This window comes from Gymnoscopelus microlampas (genome assembly GCF_963454915.1).
Source record: "Gymnoscopelus microlampas genome assembly, chromosome: 6".
Lineage (NCBI taxonomy): Eukaryota > Metazoa > Chordata > Actinopteri > Myctophiformes > Myctophidae > Gymnoscopelus > Gymnoscopelus microlampas.
Window position 1 is genome coordinate 49,443,009 of NC_139943.1, and position 25,965 is coordinate 49,468,973.

General features: G+C 42.8%; 1 protein-coding gene across 1 annotated transcript in view; it reads right to left on the bottom strand.

Annotated features, from left to right (window-relative positions):
* Window positions 1–25,965, bottom strand: part of bicd1a (bicaudal D homolog 1a) — a gene marked incomplete at both ends in the record, with an annotated part of 82,032 nt that overhangs the window by 19,099 nt on the left and 36,968 nt on the right. Inside the window, 6 exon segments of the mRNA XM_084059617.1 lie at window positions 1,958–2,100; window positions 2,980–3,209; window positions 4,408–4,839; window positions 11,230–11,409; window positions 12,915–13,205; window positions 15,131–15,283. Coding sequence (XP_083915743.1) covers window positions 1,958–2,100; window positions 2,980–3,209; window positions 4,408–4,839; window positions 11,230–11,409; window positions 12,915–13,205; window positions 15,131–15,283 — 1,429 coding nt within the window.

Below are 25,965 nucleotides of genomic sequence, written 5' to 3' on the forward strand. Positions count from 1 at the left end.
TTACATCAGGCCTCCTCCTGAGGCTGAGAGTATGAAGGCACATTATGGAAGCTAAAACAAAGTGTGTCTATGGACTGGCAGATGCTTCTCTCTACTGGTACTGTACAAAAGAGTAAAGAAAATATTGCTGACGACAGGGGGAAACATTTCCAAAGTTGTTTTCTACTGGCTAGATAAGGACTGTGCTGTGACTGGGGTTCTATAGCCTGCCATGTGGATGACTTCATATGGGGAGGCACGCAAAGCTTCTCCACCACAGTGATACCAAAGCTCAGATCTGCATTCCAAATTAGCCGTGAGGAACATGAAGGAGTGGTGTGTACCATAATTATTCCCTGCACACGCACAACATGTGGGCGTACATGTATATACGCTCGCTCGTGGTCACCAAATTAAATGGTTAGTAGGGTTTTTTCAAATTGTCTGGACGGTATACTACGTAAATAGCACTCTGGTGGGAATAGACTTTGTCACTGTGAACAGAAAAGTACAAATACATATGGATCACGGTCATATGGAGCTGTGGAACAAGACTCGCCTCTCTGTGAGAAAGAGAGAGATCAACTCAGGTCCAAGATTGGTCAATTCCTCTGGGTTGCAAGACACAGCAGACCAGATGTAATGTTTGATGCAAGCAACTTGGCGTCAAGCATAAAAAATGCAACTGCCCAAACTATTCATGAGGCAAACAGGATAGTGTCTAAACTTAAATCCAAGAAGGATTCCAGTACTTGGGCAGAGACAGTGCCTTGAAGATGATTGCTTTCAGTGATGCCTCATTTGGAAATCTTTCTGATGGAGGCACACAAGGAGGACACTTTATTGTGCTGATGGGGGAAAATGGGAAGTTTCCACCGCTTTCTTGGCAGTCTAGGAGAGTCAAGAGGATTGTACGTAGCACTGAAACACTGGCAATGTCAGAAGGGATTGATAATGCTATCTTTCTGTCTACACTCTTCTCTTCTCTGACTGCTGGTGATGTTGAACATGCCGCACCAATAACCTGCGTCACGGATAATCATTCACTGGCTGATGCACTTAAGTCCACAAAGACAGTCACTGAAAAGAGACTCCGTCTAGAAATAAGCAGCATCAAAGAGCTCATCCAAACCAAAAGGGTTGAGCGGGTCCTTTGGTACAAAACAAAAGAACAACTTGCGGACTGCCTTACAAAAAAGGGGGCTTCACCTCTTCAGTTACTTTAGGCCCTTAGTGAAGTACAGTGGTAACTTACTGAAAATACTTAATAAGAGACAATGGACACTCGAAGGGACAATGACATTGAAAGGACAGTGACGGTAACAAGCTGTAAGACTTTTTTGGGGAAATTACTGCAATGCAATGCTTTCTTTTTTAAAGACAGTGAGTTTGTTAAGTTAATACTATTCATATGACCAGTGTGAAAAGTGGTGCACTGTGAGGCAATGGGGAGACTATTATTGTGAAGGGTTGACCGGAAGGGGCTGGGTCTTAGTTGAGACTGCTTTGTTAACGTGCAGGTTGAACGGCAGAGTGCCAGGAATAAACTTGTGTTATGAACCGACAAAAGCTGTCTTATTCCGAGTAACAAACTAAACCTAAGGAAATAACCAGACAAAAACATTTTAGTTAACAGAAATAAAAATGAGGTCGAGGCTTTAGAAACTGCAGTGTGTTTACAAAAATAACTAAAACGCACAAAAATCATAGAGAAAATGTCCTTAGTTTTGGTCTTTGGCAATTTATTCCATGCCTAGTATTTTGGTATCTATCTTAAATGTGTATTCTCTGAATGCTTTTTAAATGATATGTTTGTTATTACACAATATTTCTGTAATTTTTGTCAGAAACACCTCATATGATGAAACATTTTAACTGATAAAAACTAAGCTAAAACTAAGCATTTGCACAAAATAAAAAACGAAACTAGGAAACCCATTTTAAAACAAAGTTAAATATAAAAATAAACTATAATGACCTTGTTTGGTGGGCGAGTCCGACGGGCTGCGGTTGGATTCCGAGGAGCAGGCGGCGGAGACGGCCGCTAGACGGCGCGCCAGGCGGGGGGACAGCAGGGCTCTGGGGTCATCGGAACCCTTCAGGCTCCCGTTGCGGGTCGTCCTGTGTTAATTAGCAGAATAAATCTTAACCACTTCAGCCCCAGCATCCTTATTGTGGGGAAGGCTTTCGCAGGAAAATAGCAGATCGACAAGCTCACAACGCGTCGCAGCGCGACGCGTTGTGAGCTTGTCGATCGGCTATTTTCCTGCGAAAGCCTTACCCACAATAACAGAAAACAGAAAAGACACTAGTATAGAGCCCTGAGGGTTTAAGTGGTTAATAATGATAATTAGCTAGCATCATAGGGTGCAACAGTTTATCGAACAATTAAAAAAATAAAATCATCAATAATTTGATCAAATAATCGCTTAATAATCTTTCCCAAGTTTGAGCATCGATTATATCAATTAAAATGAAGAAAAAAAAACAATAGGGAAAATAGCAGATCTGAAAGCTCACAACGTATCGCAATGTGACACACTGTGAGCTTGTAGATTTGCTATTTTCACAATTTTTGCATAATACAGTTGAGCGACAAAGTATAAAATAACGCATAGGTGGTTCAAAGGAATACTTCACCCCAAAAAATTACGCATTCCTCATTTTTGTCGTATTCCTGAGCCAATAACTCAATATTTGCTGACGCTGCTGTAATAGGAGACCAATGCAAAACTATATAAAAGAATAATATAAGCTCCAAAACCACTCTCACACTGCCTACTGATGATCCAGGTTCAAAGAGAATGTTTTAAATATAGTTTTGCTCTCGTTAAGATTGTCGGCTCAGGAATGCGACACATTTTTTTTTTAAATCAAGGCTTCATGGGGTGAGTAATTCATAGAGAAATAATAAAATAGAAATAAGTCATTCTTTGGGTGAAGTATTCCGATTCTCTGATATACTGTTTATTCATTGTTTACGCTGATATGCTGATCCACCTGCTCTGGCGGTAGTAGTCCAGCATGACGCGGTTGGGCGTCTCGTTGTTGCACAGGCACACGTGGTGGTAGAGCTGCGCCAGCTCCTCGCTGAAGGTCACCAGCTCGTCCTGCGCCGCGTTCAGCATGCTGTGGCTCTCCGTCGCCAGGCCGGTGGCGCCGCGCAGCTCCGCCTCCAGACACGCCACCCTCTCCCGGGCCTCGTGGCAGCTGCGCTCCAAGCGGATCACCTGGAAAAAAGGGCGGGACGGACAACTGAGTCTTCAAGGAGTAGTTCACCCAAAAAATGACTTATTTTCTATCAATTACACACCCCATGAAGCCTTGAATTCATGGATTCTTTTTTGTTTTTGTTGCAATCCTAAGCTAATAATTTGATGATGATAAGACCCTAATGTATTCGGTAAGAGACACAAAGAGTCTCCTTTGTGTCTCCTACCGGATACATTAGGGTCTTATTATTATATTGGCTTAGGATTGCGACAAAAACAAAAACATATCCATGATTGTTTACTTAAAGATGGAGTGCCATGATATTTTTCAACCCTAAAACCTGATCATAAGGTATTATTATTATGTAAGGATTTTTTTCAAAAAAAAAAAGTGTACAGAAATTGTTAAAAAAAATGTTTTTATGTGGACACGCCTCCAGTTCATTAAGTATGCCTGGTTCTCACCTTAGCACCTCCTCCACCACCTTAGCACCACCCACCTGTCCTAGTCCCTCCTCCTCCTCATGCCCACACCTGTTGTGTTATGATAATGAGGGGGAGGGTATGTTTTTAGGGGGCTCTGTGATGTCACTATGCCCCTGTTTTTGGATTGGCACGTTTGACCCTCAAGGTTTCAGCCTCCAGGAAAAAACTCCAAATAGTCAGAGAAGACATAAAACACCATGAAACCACCAGCGGGGGCCTTAATGAAGTTCTATCAACCTCATAGACACATGAAAAACAGAAAAAGTGCAAAACCATGGCACCACCTCTTTAAAGTAAAAGTAAAAGCATCAATACTGCAATGCAGAAATACTCTAAAGTCCGGTAATCAAAATTTACTTGTGTAAAAGTACATAAGTATTGGTATCAAAATGTACTACAAAAGTAGATAGTACCAGGATTACTGCATGCTTTTTGTGAGGGTACCACTACCTACTCTAGGAGACACGGGAAGAACATGCAAACTCCACACAGAAAGGCCCTTTCGCCAACCCCCCACCAACGGTATGGGTACTGATGATGCGGAGGAGAGGACACGCCCCCAGCACCCACAACGTCCCCGGTGGGAATCGAACCCAGGACCTGTGAGGCGACAGCGATACCGACTGCGCTACCGTGCCCCATCAATTCTCTTTTTTTTTTAGAAAGCGAGGACAAATTCTATGAAGACATGTTGCAAATGGGTGAAGTGCTTCCTCTGAGGCGCACTGACCTGCTCGTCCAGGATGCGGACTCTGTCCTCGGCGGTGCGGTTGTTGCGCTCGTCCCCCTGGTCCTCCACCGCCTGGTTGAACTTCTCCTTCAGGGCCTTGAGCTCCGCCTTCAGGTCGATGACCTCCGTCACCGCCACCCGGTACTTGCACTCCAGGATCTCGAAGCCGTGGATCTCGGGGTCGTAGTCGTCGTGGCGCCCGACGCCGTTGGCCGACGACGGCGGCGAGGGAGAGCCGCCGTCGGGCTTCTCGCAGTCGTGCGGGTCGTCCAGCTCCTTGTCGCCGGCGCCGTGCGCCCGCCTCATGGTGTGCACGCGCTGCGTCAGGCGGTGGAAGCGGTCGTGCTGCTCGGTCAGCGCGCCCTGCGTGTGCTGCAGCTGCGTCTGGGACTCCTGCAGGGTCATCAGCAACGCCGCCTTCTCTCGCTCCACCTGCAGGACGGGGGTGGAAAGAAACTAAGTACATTAACCCATTGATACCTGGAACGCATCTGTGTCACTTTAGATGTCTTTGGCTATTCAAAAATAGCAGATATATAAGCTCATAGCGCGGCACCGAGTGCCGCGCTACGAGCTTGTAGATCTGCTATTTTTGAAAAATCGTGAAAAAATATTTTTTGGATTTTTTTTTTCCAAAAAACTGTTAGGATTTAGAAAATTCTTAGAAGCGGCCACAGGTCTTAATGGGTTAAGACAAGTACTGTACCCGAGTACTTTTAAAAAATATATCAATTTAATAATAGTTTTTATTTTTATTTTAAAGACAGTAGAGTGTATAACAGACGATACCGAAACACATAACACCACCAAAACAGACAAAACATTACAATAATAATAATACTAATACAAAAAGACACCTAAAACAAACACATTGCTATAGGTTTTACGGACGCAGTTGCCTTTCTAACACTTTCTAGGATCTTGTCCTCACATCAGTCCCTCTGATAATATGTAAGGAGTCCATATTTTATCATAAATGTCCAACTTTACCGTCATTTTGTAATGCAAGTAATGTAGTATATAACTTGATATTTCTGTTTTCCACTGGGCCAGTGTTGGGGGGAAGGGGCCTTCCAATTTACATCAATACATTTTTTGCCAGCGATGAATGCAAGGTTGCACAATTTTCTTTGGTAACTGTCACCTAATTTGAAATGACCGTTTAGAGTCTAATCTAGTTTTAGACAGAGATGAGGGGATGGTATCAGCCTACGGTCGAGACAAGTTTTTTGTGGCGTTATACTCCTTTACATCTGTGAGGCAAAAGTTGTATGTACTCGTTATTCCACTATTCCAATATTATTTCAACATACATTAACCAATTATTATGCCCTAGGCCTAGTTTATAGCTGGGCTGGTCGAAAATAGCTGATCTACAAGCTCACAATGCGTAGCATTGTAGAACATTTTAACAGATTTTGATTTGCTGTGTGTGTGTGTGTGTGTGTGTGTGTGTGTGTGTGTGTGTGTGCGTGTGTGTGCGTGTGTGTATGTGTATGTGTATGTCACCAGCATATCTCAAAAACCGTCACATTTGTCATATAAAGGTGCATTATTCCAGGTGTGGTATAAAGTCAAGTGAATGCTGTCCACAGCTTGTTGTTGCTGTGTAGCCTACTGTATAATTGAAGTGACGTGCTGTTGAATGGCTTTGTGATCAGTCATGCTGTCTGCACTGTGTCCCTGTGCAGAGCTGCTCAGATGATGACGCTGGATCCATTCACTTCTGGAACGCGGCCAATAAGTGGATGGAAGTGGATCTATATAAGCTAATCTATACGTACAATATGCACTATGTAATGTATGTACACATACTGTATACATTATAATATATTGTCTGTGTCGGGTGGAAACTGGAAACCTTGTGTCCAAAACGGTTACTTTTCAGGATTCATTGAATTCAAATTCAAAAATAGCAAAAGTGCTGCGTTTTGAGCTTGTAGATCTGCTGCTTTTGATACTCTTGTGTGACGCTCTAGTATGATCATTAATTTACAAAATAACACAAAAGGTTCAAATATGGAGATAAGAGATGTCTGCCCGTCAGCAATGATATGCTTGTATGCTTGAATGGGTATATAATACTGTTTGTCCTCTGAATGCAGAGAGAGAGAGAGAGAGAGAGAGAGAGAGAGAGAGAGAGAGAGAGAGAGAGAGAGAGAGAGAGAGAGAGAGAGGGGGAGAGGGAGAGGGAGAGTGGATGCAGATGATAGAGAGATAAAGAATAGGAACAATGAGAAGGAGAGAGGACGGGTTTCATATTGACATTGCGGAAGGGAGGAGGAAGGAGATGACAGATAAACAGAGCTAGACAATGATTCAATGATTGAATGTTTATTAGTGTGGTTGCCCTAACAGGGCAACCAGACAGTACTCTATACACTTTATTCCACTTCTTCTTCAAGACTTTATTTCAAACCGCATCTCCTCCCACAGTTTTTTTCCCCAATTTAGTGCCATATGTCAAAATGACCCTCTTGACCGGGAATCGTGCACTTGTATTTTGCTAAGAGATTGGTTAAATAGTTTAATTGATATTGATTTATTAGTGCATTAAATTTCCCCATCCACTTTAATGGAAAAGTGAAAAAACTCAAATTCAAGTATTTTTTTCTCAGAAACCGTAAGAGCTACAGTTACCAGATTTGGAGGGAAGTAATTACACCATTCGGCCTCATGGTGGCGCTATAACAGCCCCCTTTACGTTTTGGCCTATAACTCTTGAACCGTAGGTCATAAAATCAAAATGTATTTTTCCCTGGATTCCTTGGGTCATGACGCATCTCCCCATATAGGCCACGCCCATTTGTGTCAGGATAGATTTTCCGCAATTTTGAATTTTCTTCAAAACACACTTTTTGCACCTTTTCCTACAGATTTTCTCCAAATCTCACAAAAATCGGTACACGTGATCTATGGACCCATGCGATAAACATCTCCAAACGGCATTTTGATAGTCCTTACCGTTCGTCCGTAATTGGCTTCCAAATTTAGTGGGAGGGGCCCGTTTTACCAAAAATGCCAAAAATCACGAACGAAAAATCCAATCAATCCCAAATTTGAATCACATGTCAAGGGCGGTTTACTCAACTAATCCCCAAAACCATTTCAACTTTGATCCATAGGGGGCGCCACAAATGCACAAAACGTAACCGTTTGAACCAAAAACATTATTTCGGGGCGGATCAATCCTCTCAAAATGAAACGCAAGTGATCTGAGGAGTGACGTGACAATATAATGGCCCGTTACATTAGTGGGAGGGGCCTGTTTCTTTAGTGGGAGGGGCCCATTTCCTAATATCAAAACGCCACGTATCACACACACGGGATCCGATCCGCACCGAACTCGAATCGCACGTCGCATGGCCTCTGATGGTATTCCTCCTGGCGTATTCCTAGTGTCCAGGCGGCCGCGACCCGCGTCGGCGCAACCACACTTTGCAATTTCCCAGAATTGCGAAAATTCTAGTTTCCTTTACTCTTGACTGTGACGATAGACTGTAAACTGTCCAAACTGACCCTCGACACACGAGAACAAAGGCAGACCACTTCAGTGCTTTCACATTCAATTAATGACTTTAAAACATGTAGAGGCATTCTGCCAAGGTCTCTAGATGTAAAGGCCCAGGGTAAGTGTCCCCATGAACAAACAACAACAACAACAACAACAACAACAACAACAACAACAACAACAACAACACCACCACCACCACAGGAATAGAGATTCATTCTTTAACCGACTAGCCTTAATGCAGCTCAAGCATCAAAGATAAGCTTTAACGTTTAAACTGTACCGTCTGTAATGGGTTGGTTAGATTTATGATCTCTATCTACAAATCAAACTGCATGCGAGTTTAACCCTAATAGCCTGTAATTTGTTTAAAAACATTGTGGATTGTGGTTTGAACCTTCTTGTCTGTGCCGGAGCGGTTACACCGTTTAACCAGAGTTTAGAAGCGTGGTGTTGCTGATGTAGAGATCACAGTAATGGGACTGTTAATGTGATTAGTGTGTGATTGTGTTTACAGAGAAAGCCGCAGCGCTAATACGTTCCGGAGACACAAACCACATTAGTTACTTACTAGCTGACTGTGTATTGTACTGTTAGGCTACATGAGTGGTTGTACAGTGTACACTGTATTTGTATTGCTGCATGCCTCACTGTATCTCTCTGCCTTTCACCTTTGTTGAATGTGAAGGAATAAATAAGAAATGGAGATAGAAAGTACATACTGTACATTTACAGTAGAACGTTCACTGGCTATGAGTCTCTCTACTGCATCGACCTCAAGCATTATTGGATGCTTATCACACTGACAGGGCTCCCTATGGTACACACACACACACACACACACACACACACACACACACACACACACACACACACACACACACACACACACACACACACACACACACACACACACACACACACACACACACACACACACACACACACACACACACACTCTGCTGCTGAACTATACTCAACACTGTCTTCTGCACAGCTTTCGCTGCTCGGAAAGATGGTGATATCATTAAGATCTTAAATTGTAGGCTATAGATTGTGACCATGAACATACGTTGGTACTGTAGCAATTATGAAGTATTATAATACTTGATACTTATTATAAGTCATTATGAAATGCTTTATAATGTGTTATGAATATGGTTATAAAGTATTAAGAGTATTTATGAGCTCTTCTATGATTATGCAGGGTTAAGAGCAGATCATAATGCCTTATAAGTATGTTTATAATGCATCATAGACATGAAATGCATAGCAAGTGTTACCGTGACGGTCATTCATTTTATCATCTTTGGTAGGCCTACGATTAAAATGTAGGCCTACGTGCATTCGGAAAGGTGTGCTTGGGTTTGGAAACGTGGGAAGGTATTAAAACGTGCTATTTATAATACTATGTATAATACAATTATTACGTTATAATTTAGCAAAACATGAGAATCATTTGAGTTAAATGCTCTCTACTGATCAGAACTTATTCGGCTAAATTGTTTACATCTCCCATTTGCGCAATTCATTTTCTATAAAGTCGGCAAAATCCACCTCCCTCAAGCACAAAACTTTAGTAGCAAAATGTCAATATTTTCTTTGACATTTTCTGTGTTTCCATTCAAGGTTTCTACGAGCCAAATTTGTTTTTGCAGCATAAAACCTGGTTGATGGAAACCCAACTACAGATGGCAGCACACCTGTGCACTGCGCACAAAAATGCAGTAACATTTCATCCCAATTTCTTGTCACCCACTAAATGCCATCACTTTTTCATTTAAATGTCATCACCTTGTTATTTCCTGCCTGCTGCTTGCACCACACTGCCGACAGGCCTGTTTTCACCAGCCAGGACTCATTTAATAATTACATGCGAACGCACACACACACGTAGTACACTGCATTCTCTAACGAGACTCAGTGTGTAAATCACTGGTTTTTAACCAGTATTGATTGTCTCTGAATGAGGCCGGTACGTAAATTAATTAGAAGCCTGAGTTATACTTGAGCTGGCTATTACACGGCTTGGTTGAATGCTTGATTCTGATTGGTCAATCATTAAATTCATCTGGTCTGTGGAAATTCAATCCAGAGACCCTCTCCTGGAAGAAGGTTGACCCCAAGGGGAAAGGCCCGTCTCAGAGATAAGATAAGATGTGCTGTTGCATGGTAGGAGATCATATCATCCTCTATGGGGGGTACAACTGTAAAACTTTATCACTCAATGATGACCTGTACATCTTAGACTTTAGTCCAACACTGAAGACACTATGCAAGCTAGCAGTTATTCAGTACGGTGTGGAGCAGTCAGAACTCCCACACAACATCAGGTGGGAACTGGCAGCCATGGTAACTGGAAGGGTTTCCCCTAACCTCGCATCACCAGTCTTTCCACCTCGGAGGAAAGCCTGGTCTGCGTTACTAAAGACCCATATGATCCGGTCTAGGCCACGCCTACCGGATTGTCGCGATCCGGTTTAGCGGTGCCGATTTGTTTTGGTTCCCCAATCCCTATTTAAATGGAATAGAATTTCCCCGTGGGATAATACGGATGATACAGACGCTAAATAGTCTCCGGAAAGTACACTCCATTTATATTTAAAAAATAAGCTAAGCTAAGCCGCATCAAGGATTTTATAGGACGGACCTATTTTGGGGTGAGACGTCTTTCCGGTTTGTCGCGATCCGGTCCGCTCCCGACCGGATCATATACCCGAAAAGGAACGCTGCCCAGGCTAGGTTTCCCCTAATCACACTCACCAACTGTCGAGCAGACCGCTCAGTGGGTCCCGACTATCGACTGGAACAATAATATTTCTAACTCGATGCACCACGATGAGTGATCGCCCATCGAAAATGGCTCGTTTTCACCACGGTAAAAAGATATGGAGATATGGAGTTTTTTCTCAAGATCCTATAATGGGAGTGGACGGGAGGTAGGTTTTTTGGACAGGATTCACATCCGTCCATTCCATTTTACAGGGTCCGTGGATCCTAAGTTGCGTTAGCGCGCCCCTTGTGGAAAACGAAAGAAAAAGAAAAACATTTGCCCTTACGAGAATCCTCGTTTATGGCACTCCACGGGTGTATTTACAAACACGAGAATTATCCTGTTTGGCACTAAATGTGTTAAGGTATCTTATTCCGAAGTGGCTTCGAGTCGGGGTCTAAACACCCTGTCAGGGTTCATTTCCTGCTCCTCATTGATTATCCCTTGCTTATGCATCGTGTCAACAACAAAGTACTTCTTCCACCACTGGAAGCAGCTCACTGCATGTGTTCAGAACGCTGCAGTGTCGCCTACCCACCTGTAGGAGCTGCTGTTTGACCTTCTTCACTTCGGACAGGTTGAGCTCGCTGAACAGGTCCGACACGGGGTGAAGCCCCTCCCCCTTGCTGCCGGGCCTGGACAATCCGCCGAGGTGGCCCTTGCAGCGGTTGCAGTCCTCGTTGTTGCCGTTGGCAACGGCGGTCAGGGCGCCGTTGGATCCTATGTTGGAGGCGGGGTTATAATAGTTAACCCAAACTCTCACCCCTGATACATAACCCATACAAAACAAGGGAACCAGGAGACCTGGTACTGCCAGACCCCTAGTGGTTGACTACGTCACGCTAAGCTTGGCCAATCAAAAAGCCTTCCTTATTTATGCCCCTGTATGGACGAAAGGGGGACAGACTTTTATAAGCCTTCACATGACGTGTCAGCCTGTGTATGCCCATGTATGGACGGAAGGGGGACAGACTTTTATGGCTGGGGCCTAAGGGCAAAGGGGGCATGCCCATGTATGGAGAAAACAGGTACAAAGCCTCATGAAGGCCCCACCCCCTGGGTCTGGCAACAATAAAAAGTTAACTGAAGGTGCGTTCCCACTGCAAGATCAAATATCTTTGTAGTAGCTTGAATCGCTTCACTTTGAGACGAACGTCGCCTCAGTTGGGATTTTCCATCTGAAGCGAAGGATACAGAGGCGACAAAGCGCTTAGTTCGCCTCGCCCCGTTGACCTCAATCACGCATAAAAAACATGCCAAGCCAGGTCGCTCCAACGAATATTTGATATTGCGGTGGGAACACACCTTAGAGCTGCACTACTGCATGTAACTTTCCTCTTCTTGCGCAAGTGCTGAAACTTTTACCATTGAGCAAGCCTGCCTTGCTCAGGGGATAAATTGAATCTTGACCATCAGGTAAAAAATCGTGTCCGATCCTGTGTCTAGGTGAGACATGACCTTTGACACGATCTAAATGTCTCAATAATGGTAAATGGTGCATTTATATGGTGCTTTACATAGATTGTGCCAATAGAAGAGCAGGGAGACAAAACTCCCAATTAACATACCGTCACCTTATTAAACTAATGGCCGAAGTCATTTTTTCAAGGTTTTCAGGAAAAATAAAAAACTGATCCAGAACAAAACTATATGATATTTCTTAATCATTTCACCCAAAATGTTTATAACAAATTATGACTATTTAAATAGAAATAACACTGTCTGTCAGTTATGTAACATAAGAGATTGAAATAGGTTTAAATAGGATTAAATCTGACTTAGGCCAAAATAAAAAGCAAAACAAATTACGAAATGGCCTAAATCAGTAAATAATTTGGCTTAAGTCACAAAAACATGTGACTTAGGCCAAACAAAAGGCCTATTTTGTCCTAAGTCACACTAGGGAGTTAGGCCATTATACTAAAAGGGGCGTGAACAGCATGATCCTTTTCAATTAGGAGTTGGGCGATTTTACCAGAGGTGGCCAGTGTCATGAGGACCTGACTTAGGCAAAAATATCATTTCCTCAAAAAATGACTTAGGCCATTAGTTTAATAAGGTGACGACTACTCTATCATACAGATTGGACACAATTACAGTATTACAGGGCCACTTTAACACAAACACTAATAGTAACTAAACTAAAAAGCTTTTTCAAAAAACAAAGCCTAAACTAAACTAGCAAACCCTCTTTGAAACTGAGAACAAGAAGTCCCAAGTACACTGACCTTGGTTGTTGGCGTCGTCGGGGAACTTGAGTCCCTCCACGCCGGTGACGGTGAGCGCCAGGTGGGCTCCGGCTCCGTAGACGCTGTCGCTCAGGCTGAGGTGGTGCGCCAGCTCCTTCCGCAGGTTGTTCTTCTGCTCGCGCTCGTTCTTCAGCGCGTCCAGGGCCTCCTCCAGCTGACTCTCTGAGATGTCCTTCAGACGCAGGGCGTCCTCCAGCTGACTGTTGAGGAGCACCGTCTCCTCCTCCAGAACCTTGATCTCATGTTTCAGTCCTTCATACTCCACCTGGTGGAGAGGAGAGGAAGAGGAGAGGAGAGATAAGAGAGGAGAGGAAGAGAGAAGAGGAAGAGAGGAGGGGAAGAGGAGAGGAGAGATAGGAGAGGAGATAGGACATAGGAGAGTGTTTTATAATGTTTTATATTTGGTTCTAGCCAATCCACGTACAATAGATACTACGGGTAGAAAGTAGAAAGCACATATAGGAAGTTATATCCCGCCATAAGTAACATAGTTACTAGTGACATATACAGATTCAAACAAATGTAAATCATAAAATGCTTGCATATGTTATTCATTTCATAACTACGGTCCAAATCAAACATTTATAATTGTCCTTCTACACCTAAATATAAAAATAAAAACAAGGATGTAATCTCGCGGTTACATGCTGAGCAGCCATCTGCCGTGTGAAGCAGTAACAGTAATGCCCCCTCCCCCAGGGACCAGTAAATAATGTCTTTCCTCTCCTAGCACCGTTGCTTCTGTTTCCCGTGAATGTGTCCACTCTGGGAATGGTGACAAAATGTGATGTCAGCCTTTATAGGTGTGACTCACACAGACACACTGTGAAACTGTGTGAATGTGTGCAGGAATAAATGTATGAGGGCTGACGAGGACACTGTGAATCTGTCCAGGAATAATTCTATTAGGAGTGGTGACATTGGTGTTATTTTACAGCAGTATGTGTGTCACAATTGGAGGTGACAAGGAGGGGTTGAGCTGAATAGTAATAATACTCACAATGACATTGAACCTGGAGCGTTATGATAGGATAACTCAATGAAATGTACAGTACAGTCCTTCAAAGAAGCCACCGCCAAGTAGGAGACGGCTAAAGCAATGACAATGTGTGTGTCATCATAGCCAAGCCCTGCATGAAGCAACGACAATGTGTGTGTCATCATGGTAGCTCTGCCTGAAGCAATGAGAATGTGTGTGTCATGGTAGCCCTGCCTGATGCAATGAGAATGTGTGTGTGTCATGGAAGCTCTACCTGATGCACTGAGAATGTGTGTGTCATCATAGCCCTGCCTGAAGCGATGACAATGTGTGGGTCATGGTTAGGCCACAATTACATAATCCCCTGTGCGCGCTGCAATGTTGTTGTGCAGTGACAAATATTGGCCTACCCGCCCGGCTTCCCTCCATTTGTGTTCCCATAGACGTGTGTTCTCAACCTTTTTAAATTCAAGGACGCCCAGTTTGATATGCATTAAGCCACGGATCCCCATTTCAAGATTTTCATCTCTGGGACCCCAATCTACACTGTACCATCCTGTGTGTTCATTTAACTCTCAGAGTTAGAGACCTGTAAGGGTCCTTTTGGTTCCATTTCTACAGTCTCTCTAAATAAGGCTCCCTCCTTTTTCCCCTGTACACCAAATCTCTTTGCCGAAAATAGCCGATCTACAAGCTCACAACATGTCGTGTTGTGTGACGTATTGTGAGCTTGTAGATCGCCTATATTTCGCCTAACCTTTGACCCGGAATAGGCTCTATGCACAGCAGCCGTTTTGGAAAGAAATGGGCCTCTTCTTACTTCCTTCACACGTGTTACCAATTATACTAATGAAGGCTCTGTTCCATTCTGGTCAAACAGAGTCAGGGTGCTGATATTGTGCGTGTTGGCTCACTAGAAACACTCTGCTACACCAGTGGTTCTCAAATGTGGGTCCAGGGACCCTCACGGTTCCTTGAGGGGGTTCCAAATGGCCCCTTATGGCTGTGTAACCGGGTCCATTTGGTTCCATTTGAACACTCTCAGAGTTATGGGGGTCATTGAAATTAAAAGGTTTGAGAACCACTGTGCTACACTAAATGGAACAGAGCCTTCATTAGTATCATTGGTAACACCTGTGAGGAAAGTAATTTCCTTCCAATATGGCTGCTGTAGAGCCAATTGAGACGCTATATAGGTGGTGAAGACAGACCTGATTCTGTTTGAGCGTGGACACCAGCTTCTGCAGGGTGATGTTCTCCTCCTCCAGCTCAGTGTAGTCCTGCAGCAGACGGGCCTCTCGGAACTTCAGCTCCCTGATCTCTTCTCTCATCCTGGTCCTCTGCAGCTCCAGCATCTCGTTGCTCTGAAAACACATGAAACACACAACAACGTCACCATGGCTGTCACGATTGTGCCATTTTGTGTGGCGATTAATTGTCACACAAATAATCGTGAGAAAGAAATGAATGACATATTGAATGACATATTTAATCATTTAATAACGTACTTTCCCAAAAACAAATATAGTGGAAATGGAAATGCAATTTCCACTTTTTTTGAAAAAGTGACGATTATATAAAATAATTGCAATTATCTCAAATAATTGTGATTAGGCGATTATGTCTTAATAATTGTGACAGGCCGAAACGTCACTACATGAAAGCACAAGAACACAACTTCACAAAGCATCACAACCTGAAACCACACAAACACGTCACAAAACCCCTGAAAGCACATACATAAAACATTGCAAAACCTGTGAAAGCTCATAAATACTATGTCACAAAACCTGTGAAACAACACGTCACGAACCCTCTGAAACCACATGAACACAACGTCACAAAACATCACAACCATTGATGGCCAGAGCTGAAGTGTTTGTATTTTGACTTCCACAATAAAGAGGGCACCAACATGCACTCAGATACATGTTATGTGTTTATTATGTTTACGTTTATTTTATTTGACATGGTCACCACAATTACATTGGACTGACCAGAAGCACATTTTTAAAACCTGTCCACAGGATGCTTTTCTGTTCTATTCTAATTCTGTAAATAGAATAACTATAATCTAAAAAACAATCAAATACAGGGAATTAAACATCAGAATCAAAATCACACAATACATAAACTATAATACAAAGGCAACATAATCATCAAAATGGTAAATGGTGCATTTATATAGCGCTTTTATCCAAAGCGCTTTACATTGATTGTGCCATTCACCCATTCACACACACATTCATACACCGATGGCGGAGGAAACCATGCAAGGCACCAACCTGCTCATTGGGAGCAATTAGGGGTTCAGCATCTTGCTCAAGGACACTTCGACACCAACTCTGGGGGATCGCCCGGGATCGAACTGGGAACCTTGCGGTTTCCAGTTCACTCTACCCGGCCACTCTACCCCTGAGCCACTGCCGCCCAAATCACACAATACATAAACTATAATACAAAGGCAACATAATCATCAATCAATGCATATGCAGACGCACACATGTGTATACGCACGCGCGCGAGCGCACACACACACACACACACACACACACACACACACACACACACACACACACACACACACACACACACACACACACACACACACACACACACACACACACACACACACACATGCAGTGTTTCATGAAAATAGCTCAAGCTTGTAGATCTGCTATTTTCAAAATGTTTTAAAAATATTTTTGACTGTTCAAGCTTGTAGATCTGCTATTTTCAAAACGTTTTTAAATATTTGGACTGTTTTTGACAATTCTCCTATTCTCCTGCAATGACCTTGCACAAACCAGGGCTGTTTCAGGGAGGTTGAAAGTGCGTATCTTCCATGGAACAAAGTGTCTCACCTCGGTAAAAAAAAGCCAGGAGTCAGCACTACTGTCCAACTCCCAGCTACATCTTTTATTTATTTATTTAGTATCTGCTGCAGGGAGACAGTCACAGAAACCTGAGCATATCATCACTGTTGGCCAGAAACCTATTTTTATGGTGGAAATGAATCGTACAGAACAGTGTTGTGCAAAAGTAGTAGTGTACATAATCTGCTATTTTGGAAAATTGTGTGGGTTTTATATACATATTGAACGGATGAAAAGCATTAAGAAGAGCTTGTGACTAATTGATAACAATATTGGATCCATTGGAACACAGGATCTTTTTTTCTAATTCCTGAAAATGTTATGTTATCATTTTTGGACATACAAGGTTTCTACTTGACAGCAACAAAATCTACAGTATATAATGATGTTACTGTTGGGACTGCCAGTGCCAGTGCCAGGGCCTCAGCACACAAAAAAGAACAATGCTGTGTGACTCAGAGTGACTATAAGATGACATGACACCTTGCCCTTTAACAGGAACATAAAAAAAACAAAAGATGTGTTCTTCCAACTACCCTCAAATGAATCCCCTTTATTAATATAATCTCGTTTTTACAGGCTGTGATGGCAGTGATAAGAGTGTTAATTTAAGCGTTTGCTTATTGTTAATTACTAAATCAGAGACTGACAAGAAGTATAGTGTGTGTGTGTGTGTGTGTGTGTGTGTGTGTGTGTGTGTGTGTGTGTGTGTGTGTGTGTGTGTGTGTGTGTGTGTGTGTGTGTGTGTGTATCAAAGAAGCCCCCACCCTCCCATCCTTCAAAGCCGCTCTCAAAACCAACCTCTTCAATATTGCTTTCCCCCAGCTAACTGCACGCCCCCAGTTTCACTGTTCCACAGTGTTTATTGATTTACTCAACAGACATAGGCTTTTTTGTGTTTTTCCCATAGAGTTAAAAAATAATAGAGAGGGCACCGGAAATCCCCACCCATCCACTTGTATGGAGTTGCTCACCCAGCGCACACTCCCTTTTCACCCTCTTCTTCCGGGTTGAAAAAAAACAAAAGATGTGTTTCGTCAGCAAGCAGATGTCTCTCTGCTTGCTGACGAAGGCGGTCGCACTTTTCTTTCCTCCTGACCCTTATCTCTCCACTCCTCTCCACTCCTCCACCTCACTTCTCTACACTGTACCCACGAACAATCCCGGGTGTAAAACATGGAAATTCTTAACTGGTCGTCAAACGCCATAGACCAAATTTTCTCAACTCGGAAAACTGGACCTGAGGACCCCAAATGCCCCGATGGGACCTTTCTGGCCGGATACATGGGCGATGCCCACCACAAGTGGCGAGTTCTATGTCTGTCCATTTTGTCTATCGAGGACATTGAAGATATTTATAATTTCGTCTTTATGATAACAGGTTTTTTGCTGATTGGAGCAGGCATTGCACTTGTGTATCGAAAAATTGGCAAGACAGCTGCCCTGGATGGAGCCCCCAGGCTGCCTGCAATGATAATGGAGATTGGCAGAGTGCTGACAACTCAGGCGGGTGTGACCGCTGAACTGAAACGCGACACGAATAACATCGTGGACAACATCACCGAACTGAGGCGCGACACGGATAACATCGTCAACGAGAGAGTCCACAAGCTGGACATCAAGCTGGACACCATCCTGGCATCGATCTTGGAGAGAGAGTCCAAGCTAGACACCAAGCTGGCGTCTCTCTCTGAGAAAGAACACATGTGGGACAACATCAAGACATCGATCTCGGACCTGAAACGCGTTGTGGACGACATCTCGGCCAGTGGCCGCACAACGGAGATCGTCGCTGACCTGAAACGTGTTGTGGACGTCATCTCAGCCAGTGGCCGCACAATGGAGATCATCGCTGAGAGAGTTACTGCTCTGAGCCAGGATGGGAGTAGATAAATTGTCTGCTCGGGATGACTATGGATTATGGATTATTGGACCCCCCCGGTTCTTCCTCCGGTGGCTACAATGTGGAGAAGACCCCCCCCCCCCCCCCCCAGATCACCCCCCCCCCCCATGGCCACCTGTTGTTATGACTCTGGGTCGGAACCCAATCAAGGCCGTCTCCCACAGCCTCACAACTCGCTGTGTTATCGCTCTGACACCAGCGCATGAGATGACTAGACTGGGTGAAAACACCAAGGACAAACTTCAGGCTATACTCTCTACACACACGAACACATGGTTCTCATGAAGTTAACATAACCCGCACACACACACGCCTTCGCTTCCTCGCACCCGCTCCTCCCCCCCCCTGCCCCTCCCTCCCCCCCTGGGCTCCTTTTTTTTGCTCCCCTCATGCACTGCCCCCCCTTGGGGGCAGGGCGTGAGAGTAGTGCTTTTTTTGCCCGCTCCATTCCATCCCCCCCCCCCACAATTCTTACTACGAGGGAACGGGCGCTGCGCACGCGGCGACCAGCAGTGAGAGATATGTTTAATGTATGAAATATGTTGTTTAATGTATGAAATATGTTGTTTAATGTATGAAATATGTTTTGCTAACTCTTGCTGTAAACCCATTTGCCCTTTTTGGGACACAATAAAGTAACCTTGAACCTTGAACCTTGGGAAATGTGACGGGCGGAGCTTAGTTGGGGCCTATGTGGCGCGTTTTGCTTCACAGAGCTTGGTTTTTCCTTATAAGGTTGATTACTTGTTTTGTTTTCTCCTCCCAAAATGTAAAGTGTCTTTGGGTACTTAGAAAAGTGCTATACAAATCTGAGATATTATTATTATTATTATTATTATTATTGTTATTATCATTATTACCCTTATTAATATTATTATTATTATTATTATTATTATTATTATTGAAACAGCTGATCTACAAGCTTGTTGCGACACATTGTCGAGTGGTGTGTTTTAACCACTGCACAAACAAAGTTCCCGAAAGGAAAATAAAGTAAGTTGTGAGTTGAAGTGAAGTTGTGAGCGTGTAAATCGGCTATTTCTGGTGAATGTTCTCCACAGAAGAGGGGATGTTGGGGTTCAAGTGGTTAAGAGAAGCTGCTGAATGGCTGCTTGGACGCCTGGAGGGCTCCACAAACATAATGGCAGAAGTGCTGATCCACAGACACAGGCAGCCTTCAGCTCCCTGCTGCTGCTGGCACAGGAAATACACAGGGGGACACATAGGTCCATGAGAGAGAGAGAGAGAGAGAGAGAGAGAGAGAGAGAGAGAGAGAGAGAGAGAGAGAGAGAGAGAGAGAGAGAGAGAGCGACACAGACAGACAGACAGACAGAGAGAGAGAGAGAGAGAGAGAGAGAGAGAGAGAGAGAGGGGAGGGGGAGATGAAATAAGACAAATAATTGAGAGCTTAAACCTTTGGCTATTACCAGTGGTGGAAGAAGTACTCACGTATTTTACTTAGGGAAAATTTAAGTATTTTACTTAAAGTACCAAAAGTAAAAGTACTAAAATGTTTGAAAATAGCCGATCTACAAGATCTTGTAGATCGTCTATTTTCAAATAGCCTATGTATAAAATAGGGCTGAAGTGGTTAATGTATGTTTTATATAATATAAAAATGTATATCTGCAAAGCGACTAGTAACTAAAGTTTTCAAATAATTGTAGTGGAGTAAAAGTACAATATTTGCATCTGAGATGTAGTGGAGTAAAGTAAAAGTACTGAAAACTACTTTAGTTACTTTACACCACTGGCTATTACTCAAAATTACTTTCAACATGAAGTCAAGTTCAAGTATGATTTTCAGTAAAAGCCAAAGGTTTAAGCTCTCAAATGTTTTTTTGTTGTTGTTTTAGTTCATGTTTCTATCTGCTACGGGGGCCGAGAAATACATTGTTTAGTGAATGTTGGCGAAACGCTCAGGTTTTAGGAGGTGTTTTTAGAATCGCCCTCAGGTCTAAATGGTTTAGGTTGTAAGCACAGTCTTGTGGAACATTTCCCACTGACATTTAACTGCTTGTACCAACCTGTATGAGTGAGTGACAAATAAAACCATCTTGATTCTTGATGAGGAAACAGAGCATCTTAAGACTGTCTGACAGCAGACAACAGCTTCTAGATTTGCAAGGTGTTTAAACATACAAGCAGGATCCTATCATGTCCCAATCTGGCAACCCAAAAAAAAGGAAAAAGATATTTCTTTCCCTCCTTTTATTTTTGCCTCTGGGGGCACCACCCTCTTTTTTTGTGTATAAACAGGGACTCAGTTTGGCTCCTCCATTTTCTTAGTCTACTTCTTCCCAGGTGCTTCTGTGTTTATTCCTACTAACAAGATTAATAAGATTCAGCTGTTAGCAGAAACACTGCAGCAAACACAAAAACAACACCAGTCTGTCTCCATACATTTCAGTCAATCTGAAATTGCACATGGGCATTAAGCATTGGAAATTGGCAGCGACTGACAAAGCAGATTTGTTCATTTTCTTTATTCTGATTCTTCTGAATGCTGTTTATTCGCATTTTTGTCAAGTCTGAGGGGACGTGATCTTGGCCTGTGGTGAGAGCAGACTTCATGGAGCGGAACGCGAACACGGACATGGACGTAACGAACAACACAGAGCAACATGAGTGACAGAGAGTGTAACTTCGTGAACAGTGAAATAAAACAGCTGCCGGATTCTATGTGTGTGTTAATGCCAAAACACAACACGTCATCAGGGGCACACAGGCTCATCTTCAACAGCACTCCCAGTGTTTAGTTTCAGCGATGCGCAGTGGTGGAAAAAGCACTCGCTTTACTAAAGTAAAAGTATAAATACTCTGTTAAAAGGAAAAGTCCGGTAATCAAAATTTACTTGAGTAAAAGTACAAAAGTATTGGCATCAAAATATACTTAAAGTACCAAAAGTAAAAGCAGTCATTGTGCAGAATATCCCATTTCACAAGTTCATAATGTATATAAATCTTTTGAAAATGACAGATCTACAAGCTCACAATGTGTCGCATCATGACACATTGTGAGCTTGTAGGCACTTTAGCCAGCGTACAGTAGCAGCTAGCCAGCAGCATGTCACAGAAACGTCACATCGACATAAGCATCACGATAAACGCAGCTGTACAAGCTGTGTGACAAGTAGTGATTGACAGGACAGGTCCAGCTGGTGCACTGTCTCGTTACATATTCATGAGGGGGCAGGGAATTAGGCCTGAGCCTGTGTATGAACTGAACAGGATCAATGAGGCTCTATAGAGCTGAACACACGGGAGAGACAAGTAATCTATGGTTGGACTGTATTTCACTGTTGCAGTGGTGAAAAGTAACTAAGTACATTTACTTAGTACTTAAGTCCAATTTTGAGGTAGTTGTACTTTACTGGAGTATTTCCAATTTTCAGTACTTTTACCTCTACTCCACTACATCTTGGATCCAAATATTGTACTTTTACTCCACTACATGTATTAAAAAGCTTTAGATACTATTTTCTTTGTAGATTTTGATTATTATTACAAAACATGTATTAACCACTTCAGTCCTATATACATTTCGGCCATTTGAAAATAGCCGATCTACTCACAATGCATTGTGAGCTTGTAGATCTGCTATTTTCAAAAGATTTTCATACATTTGAACATTTTAAATGGGACATTCTGCAGTATTGATACTTTTACTTAAGTAAAACATCTGAGTACTTTTTCCACCACTGTGTATATTTCAGCATTACAGTATAGTGGTACGGTAGTAGAAGTCAAGAAGCCATGGCAGGAGAGAGCCATCATCTTTATACTGCCTCATCCTTCCATGACATGTATTATTGCGTTATTTTTTATGTTGATGCATTGAATACATAGGACCACAATGGAAACAAGTCCCAAGGACTTACTCTACCACATGCTGTTTACATTTATGACTAATAAAGTATTCAATCAATCAATCAAATCCATTAAACTGTTTAAACTTCACATACTAATTTAGGGGATATTATTATAGGCAAAACAGCAAAAATAGCAGATCTGAGATTGTAGATCTGCTGTTTTTATGTAACAAAATATAAAGGGCTTAACCCATTTAGACCTGGAAAGCAACTGTGTCATTTTAGATTTGAGCTAAAAAAGCATTATTTTATACTTGGCTATTCAAAAATAGCAGATATACAAGCTCATAGCGTGGCACCGACTGCCGCACTATGAGCTGCTATTTTTGAAAAAATGTGTGAAAATCTTTGAATATATACTATTTTAAAGCGAACATTTTAACTCAAATCTTTGCTTCTGGGGGTCCCTGGAACAACATATTTTGAGATGGGGGTTCGCGGCCAAATACATAATTCTTAACAGGGTCCTTGACATGAAAAAGTTTGAGAACCACTGACATTAAAGCAACATAAGTTTAAAAAAAAAACTGTTAGGATTTAGAAGACCTTTGTAGAATCCCCAGAAGCAAAGATTTGAGTAAAACAAATCGCTTTGAAAATAAATATATTCAAAGATTTGCACACATTTTCACGATTAAAAAAAAATAGCAGATATACAAGCTCACTCGGTGCCACGCTATGAGCTTGTAGATCTGCTATTTTTGGATAGCCCGAGGAAATCTAAAATGACACAGATGCGTCCCCGGATTCAATGGGTTAAGTGATTGCTGCAGCAACAGAATACATATATCTTATGAATATCTTGTGCCAAGAGGCTATCCATTGAAATACTGACATCAGAAGAGAGAACAAAATGGAGTCTAGCTTTTATAGTTTAACATAATTTGACTGAAAGGGTGACTTTGTGATTCACTCAAACAAAGTAAACTTTCTCCCCCCAAAAAAAGACATACATTTCCACTGGGACTGTATTCCTTGATGTTTGCGTAAAAAAAAAAACGCTTATTATGAAAGGTTGCTTTGAATCATCCCCTGGTGAGGCTGCAGCATCTGTCTTCCACAGTTAAAGGAGACATCTCCTCGTTAATATGCAACAGATATGCAAATGCCTTCGTGCAAATGAGAGGCGACAAGCAGAGCTCCTGTAATGAGGAGGTGATTAATGTGTAACAATGTAGGATCCTCACAAACTGGTGAACATGGCTACACTTCACAGTCTTTCACAGATAAGCCCGGTGTTATGCTTTGCCATACGACGGGTGTCGCATAGCAAGAATCTAGCCGATCTACAAGCAAAATCTCCAACATAAACAAAAGAAAATTGCCTATCAGCTATTTTTTGAAAGATTTTCAGAGTAATAGTGTTAGTGGTACACCACTGCCAGCGAAAACAAGCGATTTTACCAACCTTCCAAAAATCATGGAATATTTTCTGTGATCGCTGTCCTCACGGCGATCACCTTATTACACGCACAGGGGTCTCGGGAGTCTTGGTATGTTTTTTTTATCCGGTCGTGGTAATCCATTGCATAGTTGTGGCGTGTTGAATGTGGCTTGTTTTTGCCCAAAACAACAGGAACGGAGATAAAGCCATTTTCCCACAGGAAATAAAAAGGAAGTAAACAAATTACGTCAATTCCGGGTCTGTCGTCATCTGGCAGTGAAAGCATCATTCATAGAGTAGCGAACAGCGCCATCTAATGGAAAACCACTGAAAACACAAACCCCGTCAATCTCGTCAGTGGCAGGCTGCGCCTTGGCAGAATCTGACCAGTTCCCTCGTCAGTGGCAGGCTAGCCTCGGAAACCCAGCCTTTTTTTTTGTTTCAAAAGAAAAAAAGTCTGGGCGAACGGTGCAGGAACGATGGTCTTAGGACCTTGTTAACTCCTAACCAACCAGAGTGCAGAGGGGCGTCGCTCTAAATTTGGTGACGTCAGCCTGCTCCGTGCACAGACCGGGGGAGGGGGGGAGGGGAGGGGAGGCGGGGACATAGATTGGTGAAGCAATAGGAGGCGCCGCACTGCTCCGGGCGCCTCGGTTTGGCTCCGCCCTTCGAGACCATGGATGGGGCTCGTTCTCTCAGTCTAGTGGCAGGCAAAGAGGTAGGCACACCGGGTTCAAAGTGATTAGCTATCACTCAAAAAAGGTCAATGTTACTAGTGTCACCTTTGTTGTGATTTGAAAACTCCCTCCAAACGTGATGCTGTGCTGAGAGAGCAGGCCAGGTTCTCTCTCTCTCTCTCTCTCTCTCTCTCTCTCTCTCTCTCTCTCTCTCTCTCTCTCTCTCTCTCTCTCTCTCTCTCTCTCTCTCTCTCTCTCTCTCTCTCTCTCTCTCTCTCTCTCTCTCTCTCTCTCTCTCTCTCTCTCTCTCTTTCTCTCTCTCTCTCTCTGCACACATGTGCCGAGCTCAGGGCATTTCTCTTATTCTCCAGCTTAACACTGGATTTGTCCTCCACAATGGGGTCGCGGCTGCCACCGTGTCTGACCCCGGATCGAACCCTTGCGCTGCACCGCAGTTCACCCAGGAGTCAGGACACCTCGCGTATATCGTTGCTGTCGGGCAGAAACCTCCTATCTCCATATTTTTAATCTTCTTAGTGTGCTTTTTCGTAAATGAATGCCCTACTTGATCATACATACTACAGCGTCACACAAAAGCATCAAAAAGTAGCAGATCTACAAGCTCCAAACGCGGCGCGAAGCGACGCGTTTGGAGCTTGTAGATCTGCTACTTTTACTATTTTTTAATTCGAATCCTGAAAGTAACAGTTTTGAACATATGAGGTTTCCACCCGACAGAGACGATATGCATATGACAGGTTTATAGACGCTTATGACATGGCAGTTTGGTTTATTTTTGGCTGACTAGGTCTGCATTTACCTCCCACTGCTGCATGTACTCTATGTGCATATAGACCAGTGGTTGTCAACCTTTTTTCTTTCTTGTTTTTTTTTTGCAATATACATTTTTTTCTGATATTGCCAATAATAGCGAAGATAGTCGATCTAAAAGGTCACAATTATCGTTACTTTTGACAATTTTTGAGAGCATAAAATAGGGCAAAAAGGGATAGTTCACTAAAAAAATATATATTTATATATATATATATATATATATATATATATATATACACCCGACAGAGTGTCATGGACACTTGAATTCATGGATATTTTTTAGTTTTTGTCACATTCCTAAGCCAATAATTTGATGTCCAGCGGAACGGTAGGCAGCGGTTCCGGTATAGGAGACACAAAGGAGACTCTTTGTGTCTCCTACCGGAACCAATGCCGGTCATCAAATGATTGGCTTAGGAATGTGACAAAAACAAAACAATATCCATGAATTCAAGTCTCCATGGGGTGACTAATCGATAGAAAAAAATACATTTTGGGGT